Source organism: Sphaerodactylus townsendi, linkage group LG04, assembly GCF_021028975.2.
Source record: "Sphaerodactylus townsendi isolate TG3544 linkage group LG04, MPM_Stown_v2.3, whole genome shotgun sequence".
In the NCBI taxonomy this organism is placed as follows: domain Eukaryota; kingdom Metazoa; phylum Chordata; class Lepidosauria; order Squamata; family Sphaerodactylidae; genus Sphaerodactylus; species Sphaerodactylus townsendi.
This window is the reverse complement of record NC_059428.1, coordinates 147,371,960-147,390,043: the sequence shown is the minus strand read 5'-3', so window position 1 is coordinate 147,390,043 and position 18,084 is coordinate 147,371,960. Positions and strand designations below refer to the sequence as shown.

At 47.8% G+C, this 18,084-nt stretch overlaps 1 protein-coding gene across 1 annotated transcript; it reads right to left on the bottom strand.

Annotated features, from left to right (window-relative positions):
• Window positions 1-6,573: 6,573 nt before the first annotated feature.
• LOC125432141 (cytochrome P450 2W1-like) lies at window positions 6,574-17,879 on the bottom strand. The gene is made up of 6 exons (XM_048495525.1): window positions 17,718-17,879; window positions 14,555-14,728; window positions 12,785-12,926; window positions 11,055-11,239; window positions 10,180-10,321; window positions 6,574-8,325 (listed from the first exon to the last, which is right to left on the bottom strand). The coding sequence occupies exons 1-6, from the start codon at window positions 17,745-17,747 to the stop codon at window positions 8,138-8,140; spliced, it is 861 nt and encodes a 286-aa protein (XP_048351482.1). The 5' UTR covers window positions 17,748-17,879; the 3' UTR covers window positions 6,574-8,137.
• Between the last annotated feature and the right edge of the window lie 205 nt (window positions 17,880-18,084).

Below are 18,084 nucleotides of genomic sequence, written 5' to 3'. Positions count from 1 at the left end.
CCAGCAGCCAACGTTTGGACACGGTTCGCAAGGCCCCTTTGTATCTGTCCCCCCTTCCCTTTGGCTCATGCACCACCCTGGCTATTTCGAAAGGCCACAATGTCCTACAGCAGAAGACCGGCCCAGAGAGATTCCAGCCAGGATGGGAGCAACCGGCCCCGTGTGCATTCGGGCCCCCTGGCTACACCTCCCCTGAAGTCCTCCGTAAGCTCTCCAGCCACGCACTTCCTGGATTTCTCCGGGCCGATTGGCAAAGCTCCAAGCCTCAGAATACTGCCTAAGTCTGACAACAAAGAAGTATTTTTTTTCCTCCCCCAAATGAAACACTCTCTCCTGGTAGAGTTGCCTGCCTCCAAATGGAATTACAACTGACCATCACGCAACAGAGATCTGTTTCCTGGAGAAAAGGACTGCTCTGCAGGGTGGGCTTTACGGCATTATGCCCTTGTGAGGTCCCTTCCCTCCTCAGCGTGGGGTAGTGGTTAAGAGCAGGTGCACTCTAATCTGGAGAACTGGGTTTAACTCCCCGCTCTGCCACTTGAGCCGTGGAGGCTTATCTGGTGAACTAAATTAGCTTGTGCACTTCAACACACTCCAGCTGGGTGACTTTGGGCTGGTCACGGTTCTTTAGAGCTCTCTCAGCCCCACCTACCTCACAGGGTTTTCGTTGTGGGGGTGGGGGAAGGAGTTTGTAAGCCCCTTTGAGTCTCCTTTCAGGAGAGAAATTGGGATATAAATGCTTTGATTATGTGTTCCTGCATGGCGCTGGGTTGGACTGGATGGCCCTTGTAGTTTCTTCCAACTCTATGATTCTAGCTGAATGACTGGATAGATAAACAAAACTAGCTCTGACTCTGGAGTTCAAATTCACTACGGGTGGAGAGCGATGAACACTTGTTTGCGAGAGAACTTACAGCTGAATAAAATGGGAGAATTGTGGCACATTTCCTAGCATCCCTCTGACATGCAGCCCAACAAGTTTCAAACAGGACAAAAAAACCCGTGAGACACGTTTCACTGGTCGCAGAAGGGGAACGAGCACACGCCACGGTGCCCATGGGCTGATAGCATCATCTTCTGAAAACCTGCAATTCATCATCCACTGGCACCTTGAAGCACAGGCGGGGGCAGGGGGGGATCTGCATTTGGAAGACGGGAGGGGTGGCCGGGAGAGGAATCGGGGTTGCCAACTCTGGACTGAGACGTTTCTGGAGATTGTGACCCTTTTCTAAGTAAAGTTGGCGCCACCTTGTGGCAAAGCCACCCACGCTCAGGGAGCACAAAGGATTGTGAGCAAGGTTCGAGTCCAGTAGGGATGTAATAGTGCCACTGTATTCAGCCCAACAAGAGTCCCAGGGTCTCAGCTTTCAAGAGCCAAAGCGGCTCATCAGAGGTGCGGATTTGAACACTCGTCTGTTTTGTGGAAGCCGCACAGGCAAAAATCACATCCCGCTGCGATGTTTCCTTGCGTGAATCCTTTTGCTCCCGACAGCCGGGCATCCCTTTTTCTGAAATAATTTCTGGTCCTAGAGAGCCAGCGTGGTGTAGTGGCTAAGAGCAGGTGCACTCTAACCTGGAGAACCGGGTTTGATTCCCCCCTCACTTGAGCTGTGGAGGCTTATCTGGTGAATCAGATTAGCTTGTGCACTCCAACATGTGCCAGCTGGGGGACCATGAGCTAGTTACAGCTCTTCGGAGCTCTCTCAGCCCCACCCCCTCACAGGGTGTTTGTTGAGGGGGGGGAGGGAAAGGAGATTGTAAGCCCCTTTGAGTCTCCTTACAGGAGAGAAGGGGGGTATAAATCCAACTCTTCTTCTCCTTCTCATCTGGATACGGTGCGTGCATCTGTTTTTTATGCCCCCAGGTAATTTTTTTCTTCTCATCTTTTGTAATCTGTTTTTAAAGTTTATAATGCTTAAATGTGTGTGTGTGTCTGTCTGTCTATCTATAATTGTACTGTATTGTTTCATATGCTTTTATCTGTAAGCCGCCCTCAGTCCTATGGGAGTTTGGTGGGATATAAGTGCAATAAATGAATGAATGAATGAATGAATAAAACTGGTACATAAAAAAAAAAAGCTAAACCAGAACGGAAGAGGTGGATGGATCTTGCCCGCAATCAGCCAGTTGTCTATCCCGGTCTTGTAGAATGTTGCTAGAGAGGTATCGTCTTTGACTTGCAGTATATTGGGGGCACTTCCATGCTGAGTGCACGAAAAGGGCCAATTGGAAGCACAGTCCTTAGCAATGGGGCCGAATGCCTTGTTACGCAGGTGAGGCACCGCTTCTCCCCATGTTTCTTTCCCCTACGAAACAGAGTTCTGATCCAAATAGATCGGAGAGCTCTGGCTAAGGGCTGGTTTTGCTCTCCCCCCCCTCCCCATATAATTTCCCCAATCTGAAATCAATTCCCCCATCCCGGCTATTTTCCCCATCCGTGGAACTCACACGGCGTCTTCCGTTCCACTTCTCCATCAGACAGGCTGCCTCCCCAGGTTGATGTTCATGCTGCTGCCTGTTGTGATTCAAGTTTGCTCTGACCACTGCTCTTTTTTTCCTTTACATAATGGGATTTTTAAAAGGCTCGGGCACATAATGTGAAATTTAGTCTCCCGGGATGCGAACGTCCGTCTCTTTAGAGCTGGAGGAAGGGCCGCTGCGTTCCTTTGCTATAAAAGAAACGTTATTCCTTCATGGGTTGGAAAATCAGAAGTTGAATGGATGCACAGGAGCGCAAAGGGACTTTGCTCTGTTATATGGGTCGGCTGCCGGATCCTGGTGCCCTTTGGAACATGGCCTGCTGCCGGAAAGGGTTTGCCGCTACCGTTCCCAAGCCGGTGATATTTTCCTGGCAAACGCCTTTCGCCCCACTCGATCAAACACAAGTTTATCTTTGGTGCTGTGGAAAGACCCGTGGCCAAACCGGTCTGCACAGAGGCCTCCTCGGCATGATTTTTGACGCTTGGGAGCGGAGGGTTTGGTGCTGATCAAAGGCCAAAGAGTAGACTTGGACTAGTCTTTTCCATCCATGTCCCCAAGCCTAGACTACTGTGTACAGTTCTGGGCACCGCAATTTAAGAAGGATATGGACAAGCTGGAACGGGTCCAGAGGAGGGCGACCAAAATGGTCAAAGGTCTGGAATCCATGCCCTGCAAGGAGAGACTGAGGGAGCTGTGGATGTTTGGTCTGGAGAAGAGAAGGTTAAGGGGGGGGGGGGGATGATAACCATGTTTAGATATTTGAAGGGATGCCATGTTGAAGAGGGAGCAAGCTTGTTTTCTGCTGCTCCAGAGACTAGGACACGGAGTAAAGGATTCAAGGTGCAGGAAAAGAGATTCCACCTAAACATCAGGAAGAACTTCCTGAACAGTCAGGGCTGTTCGACAGTGGAATGCACTACCTTGGAGTGTGGTGGAGTCTCCTTCTTTGGAGGTTTTCCAAGAGAGGCTGGATGGCCATCTGTCAGGAGTGCTTTGATTGTGTGTCCCTGCATTGCAGGGGGTTGGACTGGATGGCCCCTTGGGGTCTCTTCCATGATTCTATGAATCATACCAGCAGATACTGTGTCTGTGCAATGTGCCACCAAGTTGCTTCCAAGTTACCTTGACCCTATAAATTAAGAGCTCTGAACTGGATGTTAAAAGCAAGTGTAACCCCCATGCTCAGAATGGGTTGACCCAGTAAGGGGTGGAGACTCAAAGCAGCAAGAGGCTGCAGAGCTCATGTAGTCTGGAGGAGACGAGGCTACCAGACTCGGACATTGGTTGTATAAGCCCTTAATACCTTGTTAAGGGGTTTTTATGTTTGTAATGGGTGAGAGTTCTCCTGGAAACCTTCATCATGTTGAATCCTGTTCATCAAGCCCTTGGAGTCTTCAGGAGCCAACTCACTTGCAAAGAAGAATTGGACTTGGCAGTATCAGTAGACTGTAAATATAAGGTCTTGAAAATGCAACCTGAACAGGACCTTGAAGTGTGATGTTAAATGTTGATGTTATATGTTGAGAAAGTAAACCATTTTGTTTTTTAAAATTTTGTTGTTGCAAACTCATTCCAAGTCCTGCCCCACAGAACCCAGAGATAGAGGTTACACAAGCATGATCTCATCAGTTCTTGACTGCTAAGTAGGATTGGCCCGGGTTGGCACGTGGATGGGAGACCACCACGAAAGACCAAGATTGTTAAGCAGAGTCCAGAAACCACAAACCAACCTGTTCCGTCTCTTGCCTTGAAAAGCACAAGTCAGCTGCAACTTGCAGGCCTTTCCCCCACAATCTCACAATTCCAGGTTTCGGACAACATGGCTGTTTTCAGCCTCTTTCCGACCTGACTCCGAAACAGGGCGACGGGTGTTTGCAACAGGCAGAGGCGCGTCCCAGTTTCCAAAGTCGACCTTCGGCGTTTCTGCAGAGGATGCCAGTCGCAGGCAGTTGAAATGGCCCTCTTGCTCGCCAGGCTGGATTCCTGGTCTTACCCCGAAAAGGTGGAAGGAAAACAAACCGGTTCCTGTGAACGAACTTCCCCCAGCCCCCGGCTGCATCGGCAATGAATCGCTCCGGATCCTGCCTCACCTGCTAACGTTTGCCTCTCCCGCCAGGCGCCTTCACACGGCTGCCAGCCAAATTATAGCTCTGTCCTCTGCTTCCCCACGGCTACGTGACACGCCACCCCTCCTCCCGGGGAGACCAAAACCAGGAGGGAAAACCAGGCGGGCCTGTTTCTCACCGTGTGGCGCATTTGCATGCGCGGTTCCAGAGAGTCTCGTGGCCCGTGGCGTCTGTGTGGGCTAAGAACGAGCCAGGGGCAGAGCAACTTGCAACGTCGAGGAAGCCCGCAAAGCAAACCACTCACGTGTGAATACCGCAGAAGGGCAGCGGAGGACCTGCGAGCCCCGATAAGGCCCCCGGCAGAAAGAGTCCAGGGAGACGTGAGCAAGTTAATATTTCCCCTGCAGCCTTAAAGCAGACATAGAATCATAGAGTTGGAAGAGACCCCAAGGGCCATCCAGTCCAACCCCCTGCAATGCAGGAACACACAATCAAAGCACTCCCGACAGATGTTCATCCAGCCTCTCTTTAAAAACCTCCAAAGAAGGAGACTCCACCACCCTCCAAGGTAGTGCATTCCCCTGTTGAACAGCCGACTGTCAGGAAGTTCTTCCTGATGTTTAGGTGGAATCTCTTTTCCTTTACCTTGAACCCACGACTCCTGGTCCTAGTCTCTGGAGCAGCAGAAAACAAGCTTGCTTCCTTACCAACATGACATCCCTTCCAAAATCTGAATATGGCTATCATGTCACCTCTTAACTTTCTCTTCACCAAACTAAACATCTCAAGTTCCCTCAGTCTCTCCTCGTTGCGCCTGGATTCCAGACCTTCGACCATTTTGGTTGCCCTCCTCTGGACCCCTTCCAGCCTGTCAATATCCTTCTTAAATTGCGGTGCCCAGAACTGGACACAATATCCCAGGTGAAATCTAACCAATGCACATTAAAGCTCGCTCCCCTAACATGGTGCCCACCAGCACTTCCCTTGGCACCCTGTGAGGTTTTCAGCAAGAGGGAAAGGTTATTATAAGGTCAGGTTTGTTATAGGTGGCCTTCTTTCAAATGAAAAGGTTTTCCAATGGAGAAGGACTGGTAAGCTTGGCTTTCTTTCGTCAGCGTGTGGCTCTTCTCCCCCTCCAGTTTGTCCTTCTTCCCAGTGGGTGCAAGCAGAGCGATATTCTGTTTGCTTGGCCCACGCGGCCGTCGTTTTGAGCTCACCACTCACTTGCCAAAGGTCAGGGATCCCTGCGTCTTAGCGGCGTTGGCAAGCTATCAAATCCATTCCCTTCACTTGTGGGGTACCCAGATTCTAAGAAGCCTGACACAGTGGTTAGGGGGCCAGAGAGCTGAGTTCTAATCCCTGCTCAGTCGCAAGTGCTCTCCAGGTGAGCTCGGACCAATCACTGTCTCCCAGTTGAACCTACCTTGCAAGGCTGCTTTGAAGATCAAAATGGAGGTGGAAGCCAAGTCAAAATCCAATTTGGAGAGGGCATGCTGCTGTCTGAGAGGAGGGCAGTTTAAGCTTCATCTCTGCCAGGAATTCGCTGGGGTGGCCTGAAGCAAAACGTTCCGAATCTAAACTATAATACTGGCCTACCTTATAGGTCTGTTGTAGGGGATGTGAAGCACTTTGAATGCCTTTTTATGGATCCGGGGCACTCCCTAAAATCCCAATTTGGCTAGAACAGGGGGGTGACACACTGGCTAATTTCCTGGGCCTGGGGTTTTGGGTTCAAATTTCCTGCCCATCATGAAAGATCCTGGGCCAGTTGTCCTTTGTCAGCCCAGCCTACCTCCCAGGGCTGTTGGGAGGAGAAACCAGTGGAGAGGGAAATTATGGAAGCTGGCCCTAAGCTCTGAAGAAGATTTACAAATTACAATTGGCTCACGGCAACCCCAGATTAACATGTAATTAACACAACCATTTCCATAACCATTATTAAGATCAATTAAGATGAAGATAACTGGAATTAAGATCCCATAAGATTAATGCGTAACAAACAAAGCAATTTCCATCTGGTCGCCCGATGTGGCTTCGAATCCTGTCTAGGAATCTGTCTCTGCCATTGAGGGAGCCAGAGATGGGATAATTCAGCGGGCCAACGGCTCCGAGAAAAGGGTGCACCAAAGTATAAACCCCGAACGACTTCTGATCGTGAGCACAGAGAAATCTGGCACGCACCCGGCTTCTTTCAGGAGAAAAAAAACCCTTTCAGTCTTTATTTGGGAAACATGCAAGCAGATCAGTATTATGTATACTGTATATAATAGGTCCTTTTATCTAGAAATAGCACAGAGGTTTTTGCTTAGAAGTTCTGCATTATGGTACTTCCTTTTACACTATTTGCATTTTGTTTCCCCGCTGTTCACCGTCCCAAAAGAATCAGCTTCCACAGTAGCTTAGCAGCATCATTTCAGGGCTGATCCACCAGTTGTAAAGTGGTTTTTGTGTGTGTGTGTGTGTATTGAAGGATGACACAAAGACTTTGCATCAGACAATGGTGGGAATTCTGTGCCTCTCAAATGCATACGAGGCATTTTCCGCTTGCAAAGAGGTTGAGAGAGCATGTATATAAGCAAATATATATATAAGCAAATAAATATATATATATCTTCAGTTATATTTCTGTCCTGCAACACTCTTGCACGAGATATGGCCTGCTGGGGGGGGCAGGGTGTTGCTAAATGTTGTAAACCCCCCCCCCCAATCAAATCGGCGAGCCTTACTTTCCACACTGCTTTCAATGTTGAGCAAACTGATTCCTGTTAACATTCTTGCGCAATGGTTTTGTTTTGTTTGCACGTACAACGTTTAAGTACCATTAAAGAATCTGCAGGACAAAAAAATTAGGAACTCTCGAGATGGAATCGAGGAAACTGGAACCGCTTACAACGACAAACAGAAATGAAAGACGGGAGGTGCCGACATTCCTCCCAAGAGCAGCTTCAGAACTGGGGACAAGGCAACTGTTGACGACATCCGTTGCATCGAGTGTTTTCAAAGCGCGAGGCGGTTGTGCAAAGGAGGAGTGAAGAAAAGTTTTGTCGAAGGCTTTCACGACTGGAATCAACTGGGTGCCGTGGGTTTTCTGGGCTGCGTGGCTGTGGTCTGGTAGTTTTTGCTCCTGACGTTTCGCCTGCATCTACGGTTGGCATCTTCACACCGGGATACGTTTCTGGGCCTGTTGGAACGTTTCCTCCCCGTAGTGGCGTTCGATGTATTGTCCAAGGCTTTTGCAGCTGGAATCGATTGGACGTTGTGGGTTTTCCGGGCTGTGCGACTGTGGTCTGGTAGTTTCTGCTCCTACTGTTTCGTCCACATCTATGGCTGTGTCTTCAGAGGTATTTCACAATGCCATGGAGAGAAACACATCCTAAGGTGACATGCCAGTCATAGATCCGGGCGGGACGTTAGGAGCAGAAACCACTCGATCAGGGCCAACCCGGAAAACCCACAATGCCACGTGAAGCAAAGGTTTGCTGCGGTAGGACACCCCGTCCCAGAATCCCCCACGACTCACACCGAAAGGGTCTCTCTCATCTCAGCGCAACGTCGACGGGCCCAAATCCCAACCTTTCGATCAGTGGGGCTTAGTCACAGGGCACGGCACAGGTCATCTGCGGCCGGGGGCGCAGGGTGAACCCCGGCACGGGGCCAATGTCCAAGCTGGACTCTGTGGATCCCGGCGGGGGCCGAAAGGAAAACTTCTGGAACAAGCCCACGAAGAAGAGGAAGAGCTCCATCTTGGCCAAACTTTCGCCCAGGCAGTTTCGGCGGCCTGAAACGACCCCAAACCCCAGCACAGAATTTTCATGAAACATGGTGCGGCAGGTAACAGAATTGGGAGTTGAAGACTCCACGGATTAATTTGAAGAAGAAGAAGAAGAGGAGTTTGGATTTATATCCCCCCTTTCTCTCCTGCAGGTGACTCAAAGGGGCTTACAATCTCCTTGCCCTTCCCCCCTCACAACAAGCACCCTGTGAGGTGGGTGGGGCTGAGAGAGCTCTGAGGAGCTGTGACTAGCCCAAGGTCACCCAGCTGGCGTGTGTGGGAGTGTACAGGCTAATCTGAATTCCCCAGAGAAGCCTCCACAGCTCAGGCGGCAGAGCTGGGAATCAAACCCGGTTCCTCCAGATTAGATGCATGAGCTCTTAACCTCCTGCGCCACTGCTGCTCCCTTGGGGAGTTGAAGACTTCCCGGATTAATTTGCTGATTTGTTATCTGCCTTAAGCCTCAGTGAAAAATGTGGGGCTGGGACCCTCGTACCTTTGGGACCACCTTTCCCCGTATCAGTCTTACAGGACATTATGGTCCCCTGGAGGTGGGCTAGTGATAGTCCCCAGCCCCCAACGCATCCAGCGCGTCTCGACTTTGTCAGTGCTGGAACTCTCTGGCCAGGTGGAACTCTCTGCCTGCTGAGACCAGACTTAGGCCCCTTCCGCACACACAGAATAATGCACTTTCAATCCACTTTGCAGTGAACATCAGCTAATCAACTAACCAAATAAATAAATACATATAAACATATTTTAAACCACAGGTGTCAAACTTGCGGCCCTCCAGATGTTATGGACTACAGTTCCCATCATCCCCTGCGAGCACCATGCTGGCAGGGGATGATGGGAACTGTAGTCCGTAACATCTGGAGGGCCGTGAGTTTGACACCTATGTTTTAAACAGAAGTCCAACAGGTGAGCGTAATGTATAGTTTTGCTGTCCAGCTCCCCTCATGGAGTAATCTGCTTTTTCTATTTTATAGGTTTAAAATATGTTTCTACGTATATCTTTATTTGGTTAGTTGATTAGCTGATATTCACTTCATTAAGCTGTGTGGGTTCATGCACCTATGTTGTGAGGGATTGCCGTTATATTTGTTTCACATAAGAAAAGGGGGTGCAACAGTCAATATTAATAATAATAGAACTACCACTACTGTTGCACTCTGGCTATAACTAATATTTCAAATACGTATATCTATATACATGAGTTTATCATTGAATACATACAGACTTACCTTAAGGATGCTGAATTGATGGGAGAGTATGAACTAAATACTTACCTGAATTAATATGGTTTATTTGTTATAATTGTTAAAAATAAGTTGAACTTACCGGTTGGATGATTGTATTTACAACCAATGAAATATATAAAACATATGAACAATGATGTAAACTCATGTATATAGATACACGTATTTGAAATATTAGTTATAGCCAGAGTGCAACAGTAGTGGTAGTTCTATTGTTATATTTGTTTCAACATTTAATGCACGTTCATTTAAAACTCCCTAAAAATGTCATGTTTTCCTTTTTGGGTCTATCATGCAGATTTCTGATCAGATAGATTGGGGGGTTTTTTTGCCAGTGTTTTGTTCTGATCTTTTTCTTATTGGTTGAAGTTGGACTGGTGGCCTCTTCCTACTCTATGATTCTATGACCAATGTAAAAGAAGTCTTTTTAACAAAAAAATTATGGGCTGGGGCAAACCCGCCCCCTCGGTAGAACCCCAGCCCAGCCCTGCTCCATCTCAAAGTGTCCCTCTTATGACATGGCAGGGTGTCCCTGCATGGCAGGGGGTTGGACTGGATGGCCCTTGGGGGTCTCGTCCAGCCCTATGATTCTATGAGTTACCTGTGGAGAAAGCTAGAAAAGCCTCTTTCATCACGAAGTTGCCGTCTGCGTCCAAGAAATGGTCGGGGTTGAACTGGTCAGGGGTCTCCCACTGAGTGTCGTCCAAAAGCACAGAGCTGAGCGAAGGGATCACCGTGGTTCCCTAAAGGTGAAAACAGACAGGATAAAGGATAAAATTCAATAGGGCAATGCAGGTGTAACCCCCATCCTCAGAATGGGTTGACCCAGTAACGGGTGGAGACTCAAAGCAGCAAGAGGCTGCAGCAGACCTCATGTAGTTGGAGGAGACAAGGCTGCCAGACTCGGACCTTGGTTGTATAAGCCCTTAACACCTTGTTAAGGGTTTCTTTTTGTGTTTGTAATGGGTGAGAGTTCTCCTGGAAACCTTCATCATGTTGAATCCTGTTCCTCAAGCCCTTGGAGTCTTCAGGAGCCAACCCACTTGCAGAGAAGAATTGGACTTGGCAATATCAGAAGACTGTAACTAGAAGGACTTGAAAATGCAACCTGAACAGGACCTTGAAGTGTGATGTTAAATGTTGATGTTATATGTTATGTGTTAAGAAAGTAAACCATTTTGTTTTTAAAAATTGTGGTTGCAAACTCATTGCAAGTTCTGCCCCACAGAACCCACAAGCTGAGGTTACACAGGCAGGAACAGCATCCGTTTGGGGGACTTCTCTATGGCCAAATGGGGAATCAAGCCCGGCTCCCCAGGTCAGAGTGCCCCTGCTCTTAGCCACTATGCCACACTGGCTCGTAAGCGGAAGGGGAAGGTCAGAGACTTTGGTGACAAGCGAGCGCACAGCTGCAGGGGAATGAGTTTCTCTTGTTCAGGGGAGGTCCCCTCCCCCGTTGACGGACCCCCCTCGTACCTTGGGGATGAAATAGCCACGGAAGTGCGTGTCCACGGCAGTGCAGCGCGGCACCTGTGGCAGGAGGTTGACGAAGCGTTGCACCTCGTGGATCACTGCATTGGAAAAGGGCAGGCGCTTCTTGTCGTCAAAGGTCGGCAGGCGCCCGGGTTCCAGGACGGTCTTGATTTCTTCCTGGACTTTACCTGCAGAAGAGCGGGGGGTGGGGGGGGGGGGAGAAATCCTCCTCCTTCTACAATCATGTCACCTTTGCAACAGGAATTTTTAAAGAAGACAGGAAAAGTACATGAAAAGTGGACCCAAAAACCTCTCTCGGACCCCTTCTGCACCTGCAGAATAATGCACTTTCAATCCAGTTCCAATGCAGCTGGATTTTACTGTGCGGAACAGCAAAACCCACTTGCGAACGATTGTGTTTTTTATGTGCTAACACAGCTAGAGGAGAGAAACTTAGGTGTAAACTACAGATCACCACAGATGCTAATTTTCTGCCCCTGAACTTTTCTCGAGAGACAATGTGGAGTAGTGGTTAAAGGTGTAGGGCTCCTCCAAACATCTCTTGCCTTGAAAGCTCTATGGGGTCACCAGAGGTTAGCTGTGGCTTGGAGCAAAAAGATAAATACCCCCTCCCCACACACTATTTCTCGAGTAAAGTTGGTCACATTTCGCATTGTGCACCTCTTCCCGCTGACGCCCTTCTTTGCAGTTCGGTTCAATTTTATTGCACAAAGCCAAGGGCCATTATAAAAAATGGACAATTAAAAAAAAGTAAACGCCATAAAACTGGATTAAACCACTGTTCAAAGTTACATTTTTTTTAAAAAAAACCAGTTCAAAACTCATTTTAGTAAAGAGAATGCGAGTCCCAAATATGTCTAACAGTTAATAGAAATTAGATCTTTGCAAATTACATGTGAAAGGGATCTGGGAGTCTTAGTAGACCACAAACTGAATATGAGTCAGCAGTGTGACGTGACGGCCAAGAAAGCCAATGCGATTTTGGGCTGTATCAATAGGAGTATAGTGTCAAGATTGTACCTCTCTATTCTGCACTGGTTAGACCTCACTTGGAATATTGTGTCCCGTTCTGGGCACCGCATTTCAAGAAGGATATTGACAAGCTGGAACGGGTCCAGAGGAGGGCAACCAAAATGGTCAAAGGTCTGGAATCCAGGCCCTACCAGGAGAGACTTAGGCAGCTGGGGATGTTTTGTTTGGCGAAGAGAAGGTTAAGGGGTGACATGATGGCCATGTGTAGATAGTTGAAGGGATGTCATGTTGTTTTCTGCTGTTCCAGAGACTAGAACCAGGAGTCATGGGTTCAAGGTGAGGGGAAAAAGATTCCACCTAAACATCAGGAAGAACGTCCTGACAGTCAGGGCTGTTCGACAGTGGAATGCACTAACCCAGAGTGTGGTGGAGTCTCCTTCTTTGGAGGTTTTTCAAGAGAGGCTGGATGGCCATCTGTCAGGAGTGCTTTAATTGTGGGGTTGGACTAGATGGCCCTTGGGGTCTCTTCCAACACTATGATTCTATGAAATCTCCTCCAATCATCTGGAAGAGATATAGATGAAGGGGCGGCTTCAATGGAAACTTTGACTCTTGAAAGACAGTGAAAAATCTTGTAGATTTTTAAGATCGGGACTCGAATTGATATGATTGGAGAGCAACACCCTTCATAAATCAAAACGCACCAGCATCAGACCTGGCAAACAAATACGATCGCTTACACTGAATTTCGGGGTACTTCATCATCAGCAAAATAGCCCACTGCAGTGTTGTGGCTGTCGTCTCGGTCCCGGCCATGACGAGGTCGAGCACCGATGCCAGGACGTTTGCGTCGTGGAACATGCTCATGGCTTTCTTTGTTTCCTTCGAACAAGAAGTGTACGCATGAGCTCGGGGTTGGAAATCGCATGGGTGACAGGCAGAGCCGGCGTCAAGGGGCGGCATGGCGGGGCAGAGGGCAGAGGGCCCGTTTCCCAGATCTGCGTCTTCACGTTATGTGTTCGGGATTATGGACATAGCCCTGTCAAGGAGAATTATACTCTGCTTCTTCCTTCGGGCACCCCTTCTGTTCAGTCCAGACACCCTTGCAATATTACAATAACATCTATCCCTCCTGTTCCTTCAACACAACTGCTGTCCAATAGACAGGGTCAGGGAGGAAAAAAAGCTTGGATTAGGGGTGAAGCTGATCCCAATTTGGGAAAGAGGGGAAAACAGGGGTCACATTTTGGGGGCAGGAGGGTGCAATTGGGGTTTGGACGGAGCTTCGTGAGGGGCCAATGCACGCAGCGAATTCCTCAAGTAATGCACCTCTGGGCTGGCGGCGGGTGTATCCGCGGCGGCGGCGGTGGCAAAGAATCCCGGTGGCGTAGAACTTTCCATGCTGGCAGGGGCTGATGGGAATTGTAGTCCATAACATCTGGAGTGCCAAAGGTTCGCCACCACTGGTCTAGATCGAGGGATGTAATTGTACCTCTCTATTCTGCATTAGTTACAGCTCACCCGGAATATTGTTTACCATTTTGGGCACCACAATCCAAGAAGGACATTGACAAACTGGAACAAGTTCAGAGGAGGGCAACCAAAATGGTCAAAGGTTCGGAATCCATGCCCTACAAGGAAGAGAGACTTAGGGAGCTGGGGATGCCGGTTTGGGGCAGAAGGTTAAGTATGCGACATGATAGCCATGTTTCACAGCAGATATTTCTCTTAGGGGATGTCATGTTGGTGAGGGAGCAAGCTTGTTTTCTGCAGACTAGGACCAGGAGTCATGGGTTCAAGGTGAAGGAACAGAGATTCCACCTAAACGTTCAGGAAATTCTTCCTGACAGGGCTATTCCTTCGACAGTGGAATGCACTACCTTGGAGTGTGGTGGAGTCTCCTTCTTTGGAGGATTTAAAGAGAGGCTGGATGGCCATCTGTCAGGAGTGCTTTGCTTGTGTGTTCCTGCATTGCAGGGGGTTGGACTTGATGGCCCTTGGGGTCTCTTCCATCTCTATGATTCTACCCCACCTTTCCAACCTAAAAGACACTCCGGGCTGTTTACAGAATTAACCATAAAATCTGACAAATTAGCCACAGCCAGACACGGCTGGTGGGCAGATGTTTCAAGACTCCTCTGCACAACCCACCAGATCTTCCTGCCACTAACAGCAGGTTTGCAATGGATGGAAATACTTCCTGCCAGGGATGGGTTTCTTATGTCACATTTGGCAGCCAGATAGCATCAGGGTTTGGGAGGCACACAAAAAGACCCTGGCCACTTCATCTCCTTCTTGTAATTGGTAAGCTGAGAAGTCAGGGAGAGTGGATCTCGAACGGTATCCGGTTTTTAGGATTTGACTTCCAATCTCGACTCTTTTATTCCACTTTGCAAACTCCACGGGGTGGGTTGAGGTACAAGATTTGGGACGCGATTTCGCGCTGCCCTTATACATTTAATCCACACCGACTTCGGCCGGTCAGCTAAAAACAATAAAACGGCAATTACCTCCTGCTGCCTGAAGAGCAAAGCATCGGTGTAGCTCCGTAAGTAGTTTGCATTGATCGTTTGTTTGCTAGCTTGGATATGTTTCCTCAGGATGACACAGGTCTCTTCGACTCTCCTCAAAATGGTCTTGTGGGGTCTGAGAAGGAACCCGAGGAACGGGAAGAAATTGAATAACTGAAAAAGAAACACACCGCTCTGCATAAATAAAACGTAAATAAAACGTAAATAAAAGGACTGTCAAGATAGCTATGCTGGTCCATAATAAAACGAATAGATTTTGTCCAGGAGCCCCTTAAGAAACCAACCACATTTTCTGGGTATAAGCTTTTAAGAGGCTGAGGTCCCTTTGTTAGATACATGGCTTATATCCAATGTTCCTGGTAAGCTGTTCGACCATGAGCTGCCCAACAGGTAAAGTTATTTCTAGCGGCTCAGTTCCGCTCAGCGACAGCGAGTTTTCATCCAGTGGCACGGAAGCATGAAGAAGAAGAAGAAGAGTTTGGATTTATATCCCCCCTTTCTCTCCTGTAGGAGACTCAAAGGGGCTTACAATCTCCTTGCCCTTCCCCCCTCACAACAAACTACCCTGTGAGGTAGGTGTGGCTGAGAGAGCTCCGAGAAGCTGTGACTAGCCCAAGGTCACCCAGCTGGCGTGTGTGGGAGGGCACAGGCCAATCTGAATTCCCCAGATAAGCCTCCACAGCTCAGGCGGCAGAGCTGGGAATCAAACCCGGTCCCTCCAGATCAGAGTGCACCTGCTCTTAGTCACTGCTCTTAGCCACTACGCCACTGCTGCTCCTTAGAGGGAACAGAGGGATTAGAGGGATTATTGCTTATAACCCGCAAAATATTTTTATTTTGGGGGGATATAAGCGATAATATTTTTTAAAAAAATATTTGTATTGATTTTCTCAGTATAATTAGACAAAAGAAGAAGATAATTAACAGAAAAGCGGGAAAAATAACAGAAGAATAATACACAAAAAAAACCCTAACCTTAAAACTAAAACACAACAACAGAATGGAACTTAATATTCTAACAACTTAACATATAAACATAATGCCACTTTGAGAGTCTTATTTTATCCCACCTAGAATCCTATTCTTAGATGATTTCATTAATACCCACTGATAAATATCAATTTAACAAATACTTATAACCTTAACTGTTAATATATTTCCATGACTGATTCAGCCTCGTGTGCTAAAAAAAAATGCTTCCCTTTTCTTGTCAGACTCACATTGTGACTTTCTGTTTACAAAATCTGCCAGTTTTCTCTTACTTTACCCTCCCCAGTTTCTATATTTGGGCAGCGCTCAGTCTTCCAACTCACTGCTATTAACACTCCGGCAGCTGTTAACATATACAAACATAATTCATTAAGTTTCTCTGGAAAGTTCTCGGAAAGAATGCCAAGAAACATTATCTTAGCAGCAAAAGGCTAAGCCAAACAATCTCGTCGGCATCGAAGGTGCTGCTGGACTTGGATGTAGCTAGCTGATAAAGATAAAGTGATTATGTAAGGCATCGGGAAAGTTTTAGGGGTCAACCCCACTGATATGAACAAGGGCTCTTACACAGGAAAACATCCCAACAGATCAGACCTCTGAAAATAACCGTAGCAATTATTAAAAATCCTTCTCCGAAAGGAATCGGGTAATTGCTCTTCAAGGGGGAAAACCATCCAAGACAACAGGCCGAAGTAGTGACTTCCCATCTAATGTGGTCTCTAACTTGAGCTCCACTATTTTAGTTGCGTAGAGGAACAGCTGTAGTGCTGTGTGGTTTCCGGGCTGTATGGCCGTGTTCTAGCAGCATTCTCTCCTGACGTTTCGCCTGCATCTGTGGCTGGCATCTTCAGAGGATCTGAACACGGCCATACAACCCCTGAAACCACACAGCACCCCAGTGATTCCGGCCGTGAAAGCCTTCGACAATACATTGAACAGCTGTAGTTTTGGCAATGTCCATATAGAATCATACTGTTGGAAGGGACCCCAAGGGCTATCAAGTCCAACCCCCTGCAATGCAGGAACACACAACCAAAGCACTCCTGTCAGATGGCTATTCATCGGAAAATAACATTTCAGAAAAGAGGACTCAAGATTTCCCCCGGTGCAGAAACAGACTCTGTTTCTTCGAAGAATTTCCCTGGAAACAAATGGAGACCTTTGGACTTGTCCAGACATGGACTATAAATGTGAATTAAAAGTGCAATTAAGGAAAGTAGCAGAAAGTATGGGGAGAAGTGGTTTTTAAAAAGGGGCAATATAACAAAAGGGTGGGAGAGATAGCACCTCCTCCTAACATATAACAGAGAAAGGATTGGTTTTTCAGCCTGTTATATCAGAATTTTAAGAGTTGCACCAACCATAAATCAATTACAACCAGCCAACCCAGCAGCCGAACATTTTCCCAAACCAATAAACTGTAATATTCTGGGAAACCATAGTTCCAGAGATAGACAGTAATAAACCAAGAGCAAATCAATGCATTTCACTCCTCTGATATCAGAGTCACTCAGGGATTTATACAGTCCCATTTGAAAGCCCTTTGAAGGGGGGGGGGGAATCCCAGCTCTCTGCATGAAGAAAAATAGCATATCAGGGAGGGCGATATGCTATTCTTCCTTCCTGATATGCTAGATTTTCACATGCAAGGATTTTTACATGCTAGCAGATCAAGATTGGTAGCCATCGATCGACTTCTCCTCCATCAATCTGTCCAAGCCCCTTTTAAAGTTATCCAGGTGAGCGGCCATCACCACCTCCTGTGGCAGCATATTCCAAACACCAATCACACATTGTGTGAAGAAACGTTTCCTTTTCATCAATCACGTGTTGCGTGAAGAAAGGAGTTTGCAAGCCACCGTGATTCCCCTTACAGGATAGAAAGGCCGGGTATAAATCCAAACTCTTCTTCTAAATTTTTGCGTGTGGTAATTAATTGCAACATTGGGGGTTATATCAGTGTGCCGCTTGTGGTCTTTCAGCTGTTGAAGCATTATCATTCAAGCATCATCAGCAATGTAACTGGAGCATTGATTTTTCTTCCCTGTAGGCAAGATAATTTCCAAAGCCCACCCACAGCAAACAGGAAAATCACCACAGGAAGATCACCGTCACCACCCCTCCAGTGGAACAGACAGACAAGCCTCCTTACGTGTAAGAACGGATCACCCAGCAGGGTCATCACTTCATTGATCAGTCTGAGCAGCGTGACGAACGTCGGGTCGTCGTAATCGAACCTCTCCCCGAACAATATGGCGAAAGTGATGTTCGTGGGGGCCGTGTTGAAGGATTGTAACTCAAAAGGTTCGCCTGGAAAAGAAAAAGAATGAGGAACGGAAACGTGAACGTGGGGGCAACGGGGCAGGCGTCTGGCCCCCGGAAGTAGCAGCAGGGGCTTGTGGGACCCGAGTCACCTTTAAAAGAGTTGACCATCTCAGTAAGGTAATGGAGTTCCTCCAAGATCCGTCCCTCTATCAGTTTCTTCCCCATCCCGAGGTCCCGCATGCTTGACATGGTGA